The 18,326-nt window shown below is 43.0% G+C and overlaps 1 protein-coding gene across 1 annotated transcript in view; it reads left to right on the top strand.

The window, feature by feature from the left end:
• TMC7 (transmembrane channel like 7) overlaps positions 1 to 18,326 on the top strand; it is a 34,661-nt gene that overhangs the window by 9,846 nt on the left and 6,489 nt on the right. Inside the window, exons 4-11 of the mRNA XM_077275081.1 lie at positions 580 to 741; positions 3,729 to 3,811; positions 6,217 to 6,362; positions 7,268 to 7,415; positions 9,901 to 10,074; positions 12,608 to 12,762; positions 13,367 to 13,484; positions 14,537 to 14,634. Coding sequence (XP_077131196.1) covers positions 580 to 741; positions 3,729 to 3,811; positions 6,217 to 6,362; positions 7,268 to 7,415; positions 9,901 to 10,074; positions 12,608 to 12,762; positions 13,367 to 13,484; positions 14,537 to 14,634 — 1,084 coding nt within the window. The remainder of the gene's footprint in view (positions 1 to 579; positions 742 to 3,728; positions 3,812 to 6,216; positions 6,363 to 7,267; positions 7,416 to 9,900; positions 10,075 to 12,607; positions 12,763 to 13,366; positions 13,485 to 14,536; positions 14,635 to 18,326) is intronic.

Raw genomic sequence — 18,326 nt, forward strand, 5'->3', positions numbered from 1 at the left:
AAGAGGTGGTACAGGATTAGAAAATAAAGGGGTTTGCTTTAAATTGACCGTAGGAATGGTGCATTCTGTTACATCACTCTCCAGCGTCTTAAGAATCATTGACTTGTATACCTGAGCCTTTACACCGCATATGTGCAAACATGAGACCCCTGTTCTATCAGTGGGGTCCCAGCTGTCTTATTTCCTTCCCCTCGCCCCCAATTCAACTTATTTTACTTAGAATACCTATGTAAAATACTTATTCATCACTCTCAGGAATTGATGTGGATTTCGGTCTGGATTCTGTGCCGAATTCACATCAAATTGGCCGATATTCGGCATCCAGTGCAAGTGAATGTGGTGTCTAATTCCCATTCACATGCAGCAGAAATAATCTGTATAGAATAATAACAAGGTATTTGGACTATGCCCGCTATCCCCTCCTCAGCTTTGTGATAAGTTTTAGTTTTTGGATAGTCATTTAAATGTAACCATAAAAGATATCATATCTGTACAGCTCTCACATGCGCTAATCTAGGATCATAAGATCTATGTAAAGGAGTGTTATCCCTTCTAACCGTCCTTTATCCTTACTTTTAGGTAAATTTGGTACTGGCATTGGGTCTTACTTCTCGTTTCTGAGATTTGTGGTGCTGCTGAATTTTGTCATTTTCCTTTTGATGTTCTGCTTTACAACCCTGCCACTTGTCATTTCTAAAATGGAAGTTTTCAACAGCACCGAAATAGTGTCATCCAGTTCTGGTAAGAAGCATGTTTTCTTTTTTGTATATTTAAAACGTTCTCTTTATTATAAATTGTAAAAGCAAGCGACTTTATAATTTACTACTTATTAAAAATCCTCTCCGTCCTCAAGCTGAGGGATTTTTAATTTTGTGTATTGCTCAATTCCTAGGTCACCAGCCACCGTTGCAGTCAGAGGTGGCCATGCTCCTATGTAAGGAATAAAGCGCTTACAAGCTCTTTGCCCTGGAGCTTGCTGATCACTGGATCTGGCCGGCTTTCAGTTTCCCTGCCTCCTATGTGCAGCATGGGAAAAGGCACAATTCAGACCAGTGACGTGACAATGGTGGTAGTGCAAACTGTCAATGATTCAGGAGCACGTCGCTTTCCGGGAAGCAGGGAGCCAGAAGGCAGGGGAACGGTGCACTCATGAAGTTCTATCAGGAGAACAAATCTGAACCAGAGTATTTTGACTCCATATAATCCAAAGTTTAGTCACATTAGGTTCGATTCATCAAGACCGGCGTCATTCAGGCTGATCTTGATAAGTGGACGTATTGGCGTCAGATGCTCCCGATTCACTCCTTTTCTTAAGTCAGGAGCATCTGACTAGTGGTGTTCTCATCTGTGCTCCTCGCCACAAATCTTACTCCAGATGGGGATTGGAGTGAGATTTTCTGGAGTGGGAAACGCTACAACCTGCCATGAATTCAACGAGCCGTGGCATCCCGCTGGTGTGGAAATGCCAAAAGTCGCATAATTTGAGCATAACTTGGAAATGCGCCAAAATGTTGAGACTTTTCGAAGCTTTTACCCCAGAATTCTGGTGTGACCGCTTTGATGAGTCATTCCCAATGTAAGTAAATGTAATATTTTCTAATACCTTGCTGCACACTTCTAGGTACTAGTGATGAGCGAGTGTGCTCGTTACTCGAGTTTTCCGAGCATACTCGGGTGTTCTCCGAATATCTTGGGCGTACTCGTAGATTATGTTTGTGTCTCCGCAGCTGCATGATTTGCGGCTGCTAGACAACCTAAACACATGGGGATTGTTAGGGAATCCCCACATGTATTCAGGCTGTCTAGCAGCCTTAAATCATGCAGCTGTGGGGACTCAAACATACAGTTAGGTCCATATATATTTGGACAAAGACAACATTATTCTAATTTTGGTTCTAGACATTACCACAATGAATTTTAAACAAAACAATTCAGATGCAGTTGAAGTTCAGACTTTCAGCTTTCATTTGAGGGTATCCAAATTAAAATTGGATGAAGGGTTTAGGAGTTTCAGCTCCTTAACATGTGCCACCCTGTTTTTAAAGGGACCAAAAGTAATTGGACAGATTCAATAATTTAAAATAAAATGTTCATTTCTAGTACTTGGTTGAAAACCCTTGGCTGGCAATGACTGCCTGAAGTCTTGAACTCATGGACATCATCAGACGCTGTGTTTCCTCCTTTTTGATACTCTGCCAGGCCTTCACTGCGGTGGTTTTCAGTTGCTGCTTGTTTGTGGGCCTTTCTGTCTGAAGTTTAGTCTTTAACAAGTGAAATGCATGCTCAATTGGGTTGAGATCAGGTGACTGACTTGGCCATTCAAGAATATTCCACTTCTTTGCTTTAATAAACTCCTGGGTTGCTTTGGCTTCATGTTTTGGGTCATTGTCCATCTGTAGTATGAAACGACGACCAATCAGTTTGGCTGCATTTGGCTGTATCTGAGCACACAGTATGACGGCTCTGAATACCTCAGAATTCATTCGGCTGCTTCTGTCCTGTGTCACATCATCAATAAACACTAGTGACCCAGTGCCACTGGCAGCCATGCATGCCCAAGCCATCACACTGCCTCCGCCGTGTTTTACAGATGATGTGCTATGCTTTGGATCATGAGCTGTACCACGCCTTCGCCATACATTTCTCTTTCCATCATTCTGGTAGAGGTTGATCTTGGTTTCATCTGTCCAAAGAATGTTCTTCCAGAACTGTGCTGGCTTTTTTAGATGTTTTTTAGCCTTTTTATTCTTGATGCTTATGAGTGGCTTGCACCGTGCAGTGAACCCTCTGTATTTACTTTCATGCAGTCTTCTCTTTATGGTAGATTTGGATATTGATACGCCGACCTCCTGGAGAGTGTTGGTCACTTGGTTGGCTGCTGTGAAGGGGTTTCTCTTCACCATGGAGATTATTCTGCGATCATCCACCACTGCTGTCTTCCGTGGGCGCCCAGGTCTTTTTGCATTGATGAGTTCACCAGTGCTTTCTTTCTTTCTCAGGATGTACCAAACTGTACATTTTGCCACTCCTAATATTGTAGCAATTTCTCGGATGGTTTTTTCTCTGTTTTCACAGCTTAAGGATGGCTTGTTTCACCTTCATGGAGAGCACTTTTGACCGCATGTTTACTTCATAGGAAAACCTTCCATATGCAAGCACCACACCTCAAATCAACTCCAGGCCTTTTATCTGCTTAGTTGAGAATGACATAATGAAGGGATTGCCCACACCTGTCCATGAAATAGCCTTGGAGTTAATTGTCCAATTACTTTTGGTCCCTTTAAAAAACAGGGTGGCACAGGTTAAGGAGCTGAAACTCCTAAACTCTTCATCCAATTTTAATGTGGATACCCTCAAATGAAAGCTGAAAGTCTGAACTTCAACTGCATCTGAATTGTTTTGTTTAAAATTAAATTGTGGTAATGTCTATATCCAAAATTAGAAAAATGTTGTCTCTGTCCAAATATATATGGACCTAACTGTCATATAGCAGGCCCAAGATATTCGGAGAACACCCGAGCATGCTCGGAAAACTCAAGTAACGAGTATACTCGCTCATCACTACTAGGTACATAGTCCTCATCCTGAATATTCTGCGTTCCTTACATACCTGATCAAGATCTTTTGGACACTGAGTTAAAGATATAGACCCTCAATCGCGAAGATTGACCCAATTGCGCTTTATACGGATATGGAATTTTGCCTAATATTTATTTTCCTGTTTTCAGAGACTGAATGTTCATACTACTCCCCACCTAGCCGAGTACTAAAATATTTCTACACTAACATCGTGGATCTGCTGTCTGGGACGGTACGTGTCCGACCTTGGTTTTTGGAAGACCTCCTTTCTCTTTATTTCCTTCTGATTCAATAAGAAATGGGGATGTCCATGAAATTGTAGTACAAGAAGCTTAGCTGCTTTCCAGTACCTACTACGTACAGGGGTTCTCCAGCAATGATATTGATCACCTAACCTCATGACGGTTAATAAACGTCTCATGGCTGAGACCCCCACTGATCACGAAAATGAGGGTCTCGAGCCCCAGTTCTGTTTTTCTGCAGTTTGGATTAACTGGAGCAGCACATTCCTGCTGTCATCATTTCACGTGTAAGGAGACTAAAGGGATGGCATTCTCCATCACTCCTATAGATCATAAAAGGAGTGGCAGTTCACATGCCGAACCATGCTATTTAGTGCGGAGATGCAGGAGCTCGGGACCCCTGTCATAGAGATCAGTGGGGATTAGGCATGGGTAACCTTTTCTAGTGATAAACTTCATTCTTGGGAGGAAAACCACTTCCTGACATGATGAACCTGATACCGCTAAATCTGAAAGGAAGGTTCTAATGCGAGGTGTGTTTGCCCCCATGAGTTATAGCCTGGCATCTTGTTCCATGCCACTCCATGGAAAGCCCTGATGTATCAATACTTCTCAGCACTTGGTTGTTTCCAGCAGTCCTATAACTATAGACGTCCTTCAGACTCCTTTTAGTATTTGAATAGCTGGGGGGAATCGTTGGGGTCGTACCTTCATAGACTAGACTTAGTATCAATCACTTATCCCATAGACTAATGATAAATCTTTTGCAAAAAAAAAAAAAAAATCTGAAAGGAGCTTGTCTTTAGTTCAGTCATTGCGTTATTTTACATGAATGATCCCCCTACCATTGTTGATATAGTTCTTAGAAAAAGGTGAAAAGTGACAACGACACAATAAGTGAGTCTTTATAGATGACAGTGTAAAGGGTTATTTCCATCTCTGATTTTCATGGCTATAGTTATAGAAAGATTATTGAACAGCTGAAACGCGTCGTTTATGATCTGATGTAATGGAGTAAATCTTGGAAAACAATTTCATCATACATGAGTGCCGGTCTTTGTATAACTACATGCAAGTGGGTCGCCATCCCTTGACGTGAGCATCACTGTCTTAAGAGTGCCAACTGGAAGTATGTGTGGACTGAATGTCATGGCTGAGACAGGGATCTAAGGGGTAAGGTTTCTCCATGTGGAGCGTGACATGCCAGGTCAATCATGCCAGTACGAGGAGACTTAAACGCTTCTTCAGAGAGGGGGAGGATTTGAGTTCTAATGCCACATATTGGAAGTATCAATCTTAAACGTCAATATCGACCCTTTATGCAAGGTTTTTAAGTCTCAACATACTGGCATGTCACTCTCCAGAAGGAGAATCGTTACCCCTTAGATCCCAGTCATCGCCTCTCACCTAGCCAAATGAGATCTCATACTTTGCACTGACGAGGGGGCAATAACCCGAAACATGTGTCTGCAAATTGAGATTCTGGTTTGTGCTTTTAATCCTAAATCATATTGCAGGGCTCCTTAAGGAGTCGACATTGACTGTTAGGATCGCTATTTCCAATAGGTGGCACTAGAGTTCAAGTCCTTTTCCTCTCTAAAGGGACAATTTGCACTTATGGGTGAGACAGAAATCCCCACTTCTAGGTACCAGCGGGAAGAGGTGGGCTTATGAAAAATAGCCAAGTGCATGTTTTTGTAAGGCTCTTAGAAATAAATGGGAAATGAGGAAACTGCATAGCAAAATGAGCTATACATAACTCCTGAGTTGTGGAAACGGCGTAGCTCCATTGTAGTATGGAAAGTGCATAACCCCCATTCATTTCTAGGGGAGTTAAATAAAACCCATAGCGCAGCTGCACTCGGTTATTTTTGTAAGCCCACATTTGGGGGTCCTAACTTAAAAGCAATTATTCTCATCTCTACATTGAAATACAAATATGGGTATAACCCTCTTAATAGGTGTTTTCCAGCACTTTAATGTTGATGGCTAGGTCATCAATATCTGATCGGTGGGGGTCGGACACCCAACACACCTGCCATTCCGCTCCTTGCAGTGACGGCCGAGGCCAGATGTAAACAAAGTGTGGATCAGAACATCTCCGTTCCATCACACAGTTCAGTGGTCGCTGCTGAGCAAGGTGATCAGCTCCTAAAATATTAGTTGTTGATCTGCAGTAACTGGGAGCGACAACTACACAGTATGAATTGAGCGCTGGTTTTCCTTTCTGAACTGTATACATTTGGCCACTGCAAAAAGCTGATCGGTGGGACTGCGGGGTGTTGGACGTCCACCGAACCGATACTGATGGCCTACTCTAAGGATAGCTCAGCCTCTAGAATGAACCTTTAGATATTAGTATTGAGATCATTCTGAAAATGTGCTTCTCTTTCAGGGTTTTCTTGAAGTTACTTATCTGTTCTATGGATTTTACACCATAGACTCCGTCACCGTTTACAATTTCAAGTACCGGCTTCCACTAGCCTATGTACTGGTCACTATCATCTACCTGTTATTAAGCATCTTCTGGATTGTGAAGAGGTAATGTTATCGTTTTCTATGACATTTTGTATGTAAGTTTAATTCCATTAACACTAGCGATGAGCGGATTGTTTCGCGAGACTCCGGTCTAACGTCGGCTGATAGACGGAAGACCCGAGAATCTAACTTTCGGCAACCCCATTGCAGCAGGGCTGGGGCAACGTCATCTGTGTGACGTGAGGATAGACCAGAGGCCCGTAAATTGATCCACACATATCTAATTAGTACTTATTAAAATTACATTTGAAGTGAAATGGCAAAAATACTAATCATGATCATTTTGGTTTGATATGTTCTGATATTGGTTAGTCAAAGAAATCCACGTGGTCAGGAGTGTTGGGTAAACTACAGGCTGGAACTAAATTTCAAGTATACACGTGTGAGAAATTATTTTAAAAAATCATGTTTTAAAAAAAAAAAAAAATTCAAGAAAACTCATACTCTGTGGTATACCTAAGATCTAGGAGGAGGTTGATGATTAAACACCCGTGATCACCTGGTGACCGATCATTATGACGGCACCTCCATACATATTTTAGTCCATATTGGATGTTGGTTGCTGAGCCTTGGCCATACAATTTTAATAATGCCAGGTAGGGACAAATGATAAATCTAGGACTGTGCTTTCCCAGAAAGACCCTTCTTAAGGCCGGGATCACACATACGCGAGATACGGCCGAGTCTCGCAGCTGAAATCCCTCCTCTGGCGCTGGCACTCGGGAGCGGAGCGTGCAGCCGCACAGCAACACATGGAGCTGCACGCTCCGCTCCCAAGTGCCGGCGCCAGAAGAGGGATTTCACCTGCGAGACTCGGCCGTATCTCGCGTATGTGTGATCCCAGCCTAAGAAGGATTATAGGCTATTGACTAAGAACTTGACGTTTTATTTTTGCATGTTCTCTCCAGGGCGGTGGAAGGCTTTAAACGCAGCCTTGTACACAATGAAGAAAGATTTCAGAGCTTCTGCAATAAAATATTTGCCGGCTGGGATTTCTGTATTAAAGACCAGTACTATGCTCGTCTGAAGCACAGCACTCTGCTGCACGAGTTACAGGCGAGTGACACGTAGCCATGGAGTCTCTTTGTTTGCTATGTCATGAATCCTTTTCTTATTCTGCCTTAAACACAATGGAAAGTCTTCATCCTCACCTTTGTCCAGTAACATACAGCTGACACCCCTCTGCAATTACCAGGGCTGCAAATACCGGTGATCTCAGACGTTTAACCCCTTATGAGATAGTGACTTACTGCATGTAAGTGGCTAGGCCATCTCATAGCCCCCTGTGATGGGATTTTGGGGTGCCAATGCATTTTTATGGTAGCCGAGGGCCTAAGAATGACACTTTATGGCTGCCATTTTTAAAAAGAAACCCACGGGAGTGGTACTTTAAAAATAGATTAAAAAAAAACCCAGATAAATGGCATCAGCGCATCTTTAACAACCCGATAAAGGGATCAGATTCTTTTCTACAACGAGTGCTAAAAAAAATAATGCCAAAATTGCTGTTTCTTGTTCATAGCACCTGAAGGGAAAGCAATCAGTCGTATGTAAATCAAAACCGCACTAACTCATCCCGCAAAAAAGGAAAAAAAGTGATCGTGCAAATGTAGTAAAAACATTAACATTTTGGGATAAAACTGCACCTTAGGCAAGTTGTTCAAAGTGCTGTTTGTGAAGGAAGTGAGTCCAGCTTCAATCCATAAAATCGAATCCTTTATGTCATGATTAAAATAGATATGGCAACACTAAAATATTCCTAGGCATGGGCATGATTGGGGATAAGGGGTGCAAGGAGGTGAAACCAGTCACCTTTCGAACGGCTGCTGCATTCTTATACTTGGTCTGATGATATTTTAGTGTTGCCAATTAATCATGAAATAAAGGATTTGATTTTATGGATAGAAGCTGGACTCTCTTCCTTCACAAGCAATAGCAACGTCTGGCAGAAACAAGACTCTTGGCTTCCCCACAACAGAAACTTGCCTGGTTTCCTTCAAGGGTGAACTGAATTTTTTGGTTACTTTTAGTACTGTACATTGCCAGGTAGCCGCAACAATCAGGGATAAGTCAGGGACTACTAATCAAAAAAGGCTCTGGGCAGGTAGGAGGAGGTTCACAGGGTCCTGGTATGTTCACTTTTTGCTCAACTCTTCTAAGAGACATGGTTGAAAGCGTTTTCAGGCTTTTATGGCCATGAGAATACAGCCTTATTCCAGTCATATACACGTGTCCTACGGGTGCACCTGATGTAAAGTTCTGTGGCTGCGATGAGTTCAGTAAGATGTTTTGCAATGACACACATATCATCTAAAGAGACCTAGCGTGAGAGATGTCAGCTGCTGGTGGCACGGGCAACCAGCAGCACATTTTGGCCAACTTTTATCTTTCCATTGCACCTTAAATATTCATCATCACAAAATAACTGCCATTAAGTTCCCATTACGTTTTTTGTTATGGACTTTGTCACTTCTAGTTAAGCAAATTTAGTTTGTTTTCTTAAGGTACCGTTACACTAAACGACTTACCAACGATCACGACCACGACCAGCGATACGACCTGGCCGTGATCGTTGGTAAGTCGTTGTGTGGTCGCTGGGGAGCTGTCACACAGACAGCTCTCTCCAGTGACCAACGATCAGGGGAACGACTTCGGCATAGTTGAAACTGTCTTCAACGATGCCGAAGTCCCCCTGCAGCACCCGGGTAACCAGGGTAAACATCGGGTTACTAAGTGCAGGGCCGCGCTTAGTAACCCGATATTTACTCTGGTTACTATTGTAAAAGTTAAAAAAAAAACACTACATACTCACATTCTGATGTCTGTCACGTCCCCCAGCATCCACAGGGTTAAAACTGCTTTCAGCAAGAGCGCTGCTAATATGCACGCGCTGCTGCCGAGAGCTTCCCTGCACTGAGTGTGTCAGCGCCGGCAGTAACAGCGGTGACGTCACCACTGTGCTCTGCTTTACGGCTGGCGCTGACATAGTCAGTGCAGGGAAGCTCTCGGCAGCAGCGCGTGCATATTAGCAGCGCTCTTGCTGAAAGCAGTTTTAACCCTGTGGACGCCGGGGGACGTGACAGACATCAGAATGTGAGTATGTACTGTTTTTTTTTTAACTTTTACAATAGTAACCAGAGTAAATATCGGGTTACTAAGCGCGGCCCTGATATTTACCCTGGTTATAAGTGAACACATCGCTGGATCGGCGTCACACATGCCAATCCAGCGATGACAGTGGGTGATCAGCAACCAAAAAAAGGTCCTGATCATTCCCATCGACCAACGATCTCCCAGCAGGGGCCTGATCGTTGGTCGTTGTCACACATAAGGAGATCGTTAGCGTATCGTTGCTACGTCACTAAAAGCGTGACGTTGCAATGATGTCGTTAACGATATCGTTATGTGTGACTCAGCCTTTGACTAAATAAGTCACAGATCCTTCCAAGGAAATGTTTACCATCTTAGTCAGCCGCCAGTATTGGCACACTTCACTTTATTAACTCCTAGATATTTATCAGTTCATTGTTTTTCCTTGCAGACTGATTTAGCAGAAGAAAGATTGCGGCACAGAAAGCAGAAGCGAACGCAGAGAGAAACGATTAAAATCTACTCCTTGAGAATTTTCCTGAACATTATTGTCGTTGCAGTGTTGTGTGGCTGCTTCTATGCAGTCTACTTGGCCACGACCTATTCACAAGAGAATAGCAATGCCGTGAGTATCCATCTGTGCGCACCAGGTGCCGCTGGTAAGATAAGAGACCTAGAGATTGTCAGGAGGGTGGCACCATTACCATACTTTCAGGGGTGCATAACCAGAAATGTAAGAAGTCAGCTTTTCTCCTCTGATTATATAGTGGGTCTGATCAGTAACAGTGTTTAGTCCTATTTATGTAGCCCCTGTTCACTGTTCGCAGGACTAATCCATGTTATACTATTGAACTAATGGGGTAGGAGTTTGAAGATGTAGACTTTTAGAATATGTAGACACGTTGAGTAAATTCTGCTTCTCTTGGCAGGAAAAAACGCAGCTGAAAAAAACGCGCGTTTTTGCCTAATTTTAGTGAAGTCAATAGTGAAAAACGCAGGACAAAAACACACAGAGAATTGACATGATTATTTTCTGCACCAAATCGTCAAGTCAAAAATACTTATGTGTGCATGACACTTCAGACTTTTCATTCAGTTTGCCGACCTCAGGATTGCTTCAGGATTATCTAGAGAATCTACAAGGAACAAACACACCAAATTTGCAATGTGTGCACACAGCCTTAGGTAATTTACATAACATTTTCCAAGAGGTCCGCAACAGAGTAGTACTCCGTATTGTTGTAGTTAAGTGGGTTCTCCAGGCGTAGAAAAAGATAAAGTAACTAAAGGAAATGTCATTGTAAATTCCTAATTATTTTTAATTTGCAAATCACACTTGGTTTGTCTAGAGAGGTAATCACTATAGTACAAAAAATGGCTGCACTCATATTTACAGAAAGTTGACCTTACATGTTATTATTGCAGGTGCCCTTGAGCGTGTGTCATAGGAAGCTCTGCTGCTGTGACCATGTTACAGCAGCCACTTAAAATTCTGAAAGACCTGGTGGACCGCAGTGTGAGCAGCCTCTTCTTACTTCAGCACTCCTGATATCTCCAGTATTAGATCAGGAGACATGGTGGACAGTAATGCGAGCAGCCTCTTCTTACTTCAGCACTCCTGGTATCTCCAGTATGAGATCAGGAGACATGGTGGACAGTAGTGTGAGCAGCCTCTTCTTATTTCAGCATGCCTGGAATCTCCAGTATTAGATCAGACATGGTGGACAGTAGTGTGAGCAACCTCTTCTTACTTCAGCACGCCTGGTATCTCCAGTATTAGATCAGGAGACATGGTGGACAGCAGTGTGAGCAGCCTCTTCTTACTTCAGCCGTCCTGATATCACCAGTATTAGAAGAGTTAGACTGTGTGGACAGTAGTTTGAGCAGCTTCTTCTTACCTCAGCACTTCTGATATCTCCAGTATTAGAACAGGTAGACAGGGTGGACAGCAGTGTGAGCAGCTTCTTCTTACCTCAGCACTCTTGGTACCTCCAGTATTAGATCAGGTAGACAAGGTGGACAGCAGTGTGAGCAGCCTCTCTTAACTCATAACTTTTGAGATCTCGAGTATTAGATCTGAAAGATCTGGTGGGCACCAGTGTGAGTGGAATCTTCTTGCCTCACAACTACTGGTATCTGCAGTATTACATCAGATAGACAGGGTGGACAGCAGTGGGAACAGCTGTCACTAGACCTAGTATTTTTCCTAAAGAGGTTGAATCATCTTAAACATTTGTAGTCTATTTCTAGATAATGGTACCATGTTTGATCTACAGGGGTCACATTGGTCATCTTAAAGGCAGTCTACCAAGACAAAATGATCTTCAATCCAAGTAGAGGCACACTGTGCACCCTTGCCATGGCACCTTCTCACCTACTGATTTTCCATCTTTCTCCACCCTCCCCTGTTTCCAGTAAAGTCAGAACTGACAATTAAGGAAGAGGATGGAGTAAACAGATGGGAAACAAGTGGATGCATTGAACTGTTCGGCCATGGTACAGGTCCATTGATCGACTGTGCTTGCTTAGATCAGTCAATTTGTGCTGACAGACTCCCTTTCAGAAAAGTAATCATTAGACTGAAGGAGCAGTGGTGCTGGCAAAGTGCTGTCACCCTTCATCTCCAGTTGTCTTTGAGGCTATAAAAACCAGAGTAGCACAAGATGTTGGTATAGGGTGTGTGTGTGTGTGTGTGTACATTTATATATTGCAATTTACTTAGAGGGTTTGTCCAGTCTAAGGGTTCAAGTCTGCAGTCACTCTATCACTGCAGACTTGTGCATCCTCCCAGTGTGCACTATCAGGATTCACTGGGAGCAGGCAGTGATGTGACCACAAGTACGGTATACTTCTGGCCACATTCCGACTAGACGCGTCTGGCCTTCCTCAATACACTTTTATTGAGCGACGCCTTGCACGTCTAGTCTGCATATGACTGCATGAATTTATGTGCCCGAAGCCTGAACAACCCTTTTGAAAGTGACAGCAAGTTATCAATGTATAAAATATTACTTACGGTAATTTTGAAACCATATTGTCAGTAGCCTCTTACAAGACTAGTCTTTTTATTACCATGTCCGCTAGATACATTAGTAATGTGCAGTGTTGTCCAGATAAGAAGCCATTAATGCCTATAGTTCTCCTTGCCCCGTTTCCAGATGAGCACTCAGAATGACCGGCTGAGCCTGCTGGTGGAGTATCTTCCATCCATTGTAATCACTATTGCCAACTTTATCACTCCCATCATCTTCGAATATATAGTGCGCTATGAAGACTACTCTCCGGGTTTTGAGATCCGCTTCACTCTTATAAGGTAAGTAACCCTCTCCCTGTGAGTTTTTATATATATATATATATATATATATATATATATATATATATATAATTTTTTTTCTGATGTACCTACATGACAGCATCTTCCCACGGTGCACCATCTGCGGTTCCGTAAAAATGCCTTACAGGATGGTATTCATAGGCATTAAATGGTCACAAGGCCCATCAGAGCCCATCCCATGACACGGGAGCTCCTGCTTCCATCACCCTATATAGATCTGACCTCTGTACACGGGCCTATGACGGCTTATTTTAGTCATGCTCCTTATCAGTCCTTTGCTTTAAGTTTTGTCTGTACAGGGCTGCGTTCCTGCTTCATTGAGCAAATAACTAACACCTTGCAGAGCAGCAGAAAGTCCTCCAGCCGCGAGGATCCCGGGCTGTAGGAATCTGACTGCATTGCCATATATTTGACACAGGTCACACACTTTCTGATCAGTAGGCGGCAGACTGCTGAAACGTTCACGTATTCGCCTAGAATATACAAGTCACATTAGTAAGATCACATACATGTTGGTGGAGATATGAAAAGTAAAGTGGTTCCAAGTTCCTCCAATGGTGGTCCCTTGGTCTTCCCAATACAGGTGCGTGTTTGTCCGGTTGGCCAGCATTGCTGTACTGCTCTTCTCCTTATGGAATAAAATTACTACCTGCTCAATTAAGGCTTGTCCAACCTGTGGCTACAACTACATAGACTATCCAGTAAGTGGTGTCAACTATATAATGTGTATGTAGGTTTGCTGACATGTGCCCTCCTTGTGTGGTTCTTGGGGGCTAACTTCTGGGATTACAGGCATAGCACAGCTTTGTCCGTTCTGCTCCATTCACGTAAGTTGTGCTGAAACGCAATAGCAGACCCTACATATGGAAGAGAGATGATCAGGGAGCGGTATCGGGGGTCACAGCTTCACTGATCTCTCATTGAAGGGATATTCTAGGGCAGTGTTCCCCAACTCCGGTCCTCAAGAGCCACCAACAGGTCATGTTTTCAGGATTTCATTAGTATTTCACAGGTGATGGCATTATTGTTTGTGAAGGTGATGCAATTATCACCTGTGCAATACTAAGGAAATCCTGAAAACATGACCTGTAGGTGGCTCTTGAGGACTGGAGTTGGGGAACACTGCTCTAGGGGTATGCTATCATATATCCTGTAGCTAGTTAGAAAAAATATCAGTCATACCCAATTTTCTCTCCTGTAAGTTCCTCACCTGTCACTGATGCGGTCCTCAGTATGCAAAAACATATCTCCATGCTAGAGATGAAGGGGTAGATTTGCCAGTACAGTTAAAAGGGTTGCCCAGTAAGATGTTGATGGTCTATCCTTATGATGATGCCTACAATTGGCGGCCCAACAATCTGCCAATAGCAGGTCCTGTGGCTTCCGTGAGTAAGTAGTGTATGGAGTTGGGACAGCTCAGCGCTATACACTTATTGTAGTGATCTGCAGCACCTGGGAGCGGCCACTACACAGTATACAGAGCTGTGCTGGTTACTTCCAACTACACCTGGAGCTACAAACCATTGATCGGTGGGGGTGCCGGGTGTCAGAGCCCATCAATCCGATGGACCTATACTAGCCTTGTGTTATCAGTATCGAAGTTCTGCATCACCTCTGTAAGTCTTAACCCTATAGTGTGTGTTATAATATAATTTTTTTATTTCCTTTTTATGTTTTATGTTTGGAAAGATTGTACAAATGTTAAAAAACTCTTAGCAAATCTTCTATTATGTATTATTCTCTCTTCCTACAGTGTTGGGAAACCAGGGTTGGCCAAGAAATGTACAAGCTCATGATCTTTGACTTCTTAATCATTCTGGCAGTAACCATATTGGTAGAGTTTCCAAGAAAGTAAGGTGTTTCTTTTTTTCTTTATTTCCTTTATCAGTCAGTCATCCATTACATTGATCTGTTTATTCACTAAAGCTTTTATTTTACCCATTCCCAATTTTATTTTATTTTTTTTACAGTTTGTGCACTAACTTTTCTTTTTCGATTTCTTCCAAGATCCATAACTTTTTTTTGATCTTTCCATCACATGGCCGTATGAGGGCTTCTTTTTTTTGCGAGTTGTAGTTTCTTAATGAGGCAATTCATTTGACTATTTAGTAGAAAAATGAAAAATAAAGATCCAAGTGCAGAAGATCCAATAAAGATAAAGATGTAAAGATCCAAAATCTGTGGTGCAAATATTGGATTTTGTTTTTGTGGCGTTCATAGTAATGTAGAATTGACCTTTTCTTATGATTCTCAGCAATTGATTTCGACATTAAGATGATAAATATCAATGGTCTCAGCTCTGATCCTGGCTGTCACGCTGATCTTCTGAGTATTCATCTATGTTGGGTTTTCTTAATCTTCCATATTATTCTAGAGATAAGGGTCCTCTTACTTGGTGCAAATTTTTATGGTCCTTACCAAGGGGGCAGTATTATCTGGGGGCATGTCTTTTTGACTCTTCTGCATTATTACCCTGTGAGCCATGCCCCCTTGGTGCACCATAAAAAGGCCCAGATCTCTGGAACTGTATGGCGGATTTAAAGAGAACCTGCCATCAGGCGCTGTTCTACTGATTTTAATAGATGCCTTCAGTGCAGACATTTTTTGCCTACTTGTTCTTTAATGATCATTAGATGGTTGGATGCGCACAGTGTTCTTACCGTGAGCTTCAGGAAATTGGTGTCTGTGCATGCACAGGTTTAGATTTCTGCCGAGATCTCAATCTGCACCTTCACCATTTTACCGCTGATAGGTCAATTTCCTCATGTGCTGACATCGTCGCCTTTGTACTGAAGCCCGCGAACAGATCAATCTGTGCCAGCGCCGCTTGCGGCTAGGATGGCATCTGCATGAAATTTGAAAAAGCATCAAGATACCAACACGAGAGGTAGCTGAGGGGCCGTGGCAGAGAACTTAAAGGGGTTGTCTGTCAAAAATGATAACCCAACAAATGAGCGTGGCCTCGCGCCATACACTTGTATGGAGTGAGGCTGCACTCCCCCCCCCCCCCCCCCCCCCCCCAGTGACCCAGACGTCCAGTGGGCATGGCCGACTAGTGGGCGCAGCCTCGCTCTATACAAGTGTATGGAGCGAGGCCACGCCCATTTGTCGGGTTCTGGCTGGGACTATGTATAAAGCTGGGGTCACACATGGCGTAAGACAATACGCCACGTATTATACGTCCGTACTACGGCCGTAATACGGAGAAATGTTCCCAAAATAGTGATCCGTAGTCAGGGTGTGTCAGCGTATTTTGCGCATGGCATCCTCCGTATGTAATCCGTATGCCATCCGTACTGCGAGATTTTCGCGCAGGCTTGCAAAACCGACATCTAATGGATTTATGTGCTCAAATGTTAGGGAAAACATATATACAGTATATGTATATATATATATATATATATATATATATATATATATATATATATATATATATATATATATATATATATATATATATATATATATTTATATATATATATGTCATTGAGACACATATATATATATTCTGTATTTAGATTTCATTCAGCGCGAGATATGTGAAAAGTCGGGAATTCAATTGCCGGCTTCTCATTTCTCCTGCACAAACCCGACATGATATGAGACATGGTTTACATACAGTAAACCATCTCATATCCCCTTTTTTTTTGCATATTCCACACTACTAATGTTAGTAGTGTGTATGTGCAAAATTTCAGCGCTGTAGCTGCTGAAATAAAGGGTTAAATGGCGGAAAAAATTGGCGTGGGCTCCCGCGCAATTTTCTCCGCCAGAATGGTAAAGCCAGTGACTGAGGGCAGATATTAATAGCCAGGAGAGGGTCCATGGTTATTGGCCCCCCCGTGGCTAAAAACATCTGCCCCCAGCCACCCCAGAAAAGGCACATCTGGAAGATGCGCCTATTCTGGCACTTGGCCACTCTCTTCCCACTCCCTGTAGCGGTGGGATATGGGGTAATGAAGGGTTAATGCCACCTTGCTATTGGAAGGTGACATTAAGCCAGATTAATAATGGAGAGGCGTCAATTATGACACCTATCCATTATTAATCCAATTGTTGGAAAGGGTTAAAAAACACACACACATTATTAAAAAGGATTTTAATGAAATAAACACAGCGGTTGTTGTAATAATTTATTGTTCTCGCAATCCATTTCCAGGCCCTCGCTTGGCAAAATAATAAACACACAATATACATACCTTCTGATGTCAGATCACGTCCCACGAAGTAATCCATCTGAAGGGGTTAACTAATATTACAGGCAGAGCTGCGATAAACCACTCGCTCGTGCCTGTAATCCCCGGGTGCTGAAAGGAAAGCAGTGATCTATACTTACATTCAGTCGCGGTGAGGCGCCCTCTGGTGGATGTTCTCATGAACTGCAGCCTGGGAACTTTTTCCCACGCTCCAGGTCATATGAGGACATCCACCAGGGGGCGCATCACCGCGACTGAAGGAAATGTAGGTCAATGACCTACATTTCCTTCATTCGCCGGGGATTACAGGCACGGAGCACACCGCTGCATTTAGCAGGGCTCCTGCCTGTAAAATAATTAACCCCTTCAGATGGATTACTTCGTGGGACGAGATGGTTCACCAGAAGGTATGTATCTTGTGCGTTTATTATTTTTCCAAGCGAGGGTGTTCCTGATGGATTGAGAGAACAATAAATTATTACAACAACCGCTGTGTTTATTTCATTAAACTACTTTTAAATCGTGTGTGTGTGTGTGTGTGTGTGTGTGTGTGTGTGTGTGTGTGTTTTAACCCTTTCCTACAATTGGATTAATAATGGATAGGTGTCATAATTGACGCCTCTCCATTATTAATCTGGCTTAATGTCACTTTACAATAGCAAGGTGGCATTAACCCTTCATTACCCCATATCCCACCGCTACAGGGAGTGGGAAGAGAGTGGCCAAGTGCCAGAATAGGCGCATCTTCCAGATGTGCCTTTTCTGGGGTGGCTGGGGGCAGATGTTTGTAGCCAGGGGGGGCCAATAACCATGGACCCTCTCCTGGCTATTAATATCTGCCCTCAGTCACTGGCTTTACCACTCTGGCGGAGAAAATTGCGCGGGAGCCCACGCCAATTTTTTCTGCCATTTAACCCTTTATTTTAGCAGCTACAGCGCTGAAATTTTGCACATACACACTACTAACATTAGTAGTGTGGAATATGCAAAAAAAAAGGGGATATGAGATGGTTTACTGTATGTAAACCATGTCTCATATCCTGTCGGGTTTGTGCAGGAGAAATGAAAAGCCGGCAATTGAATTACCGACTTTTCACTAACAGCGCTGCGTATTTCTCGCAGGTCACACTGCAGGTCCGTGTGGAATCCGTATTTTTCTCGCCCCCATAGACTTTCATTGGCGTATTATTTGCGCAATACGCTGACAAACGCAGCATGCTGCGATTTTGTACGGCCGTAGAAAGCCGTATATTACGGATCCGTAATATACGGCTGATAGGAGCAGCCCCATTGAGAAGCATTGTGCCGTATGTAATGCGAGTTTTACGTACGTAGTTTTTGCGCTCT

This window comes from Ranitomeya variabilis, chromosome 7 (assembly GCF_051348905.1).
Source record: "Ranitomeya variabilis isolate aRanVar5 chromosome 7, aRanVar5.hap1, whole genome shotgun sequence".
NCBI classification, from domain to species: Eukaryota; Metazoa; Chordata; class Amphibia; order Anura; family Dendrobatidae; genus Ranitomeya; species Ranitomeya variabilis.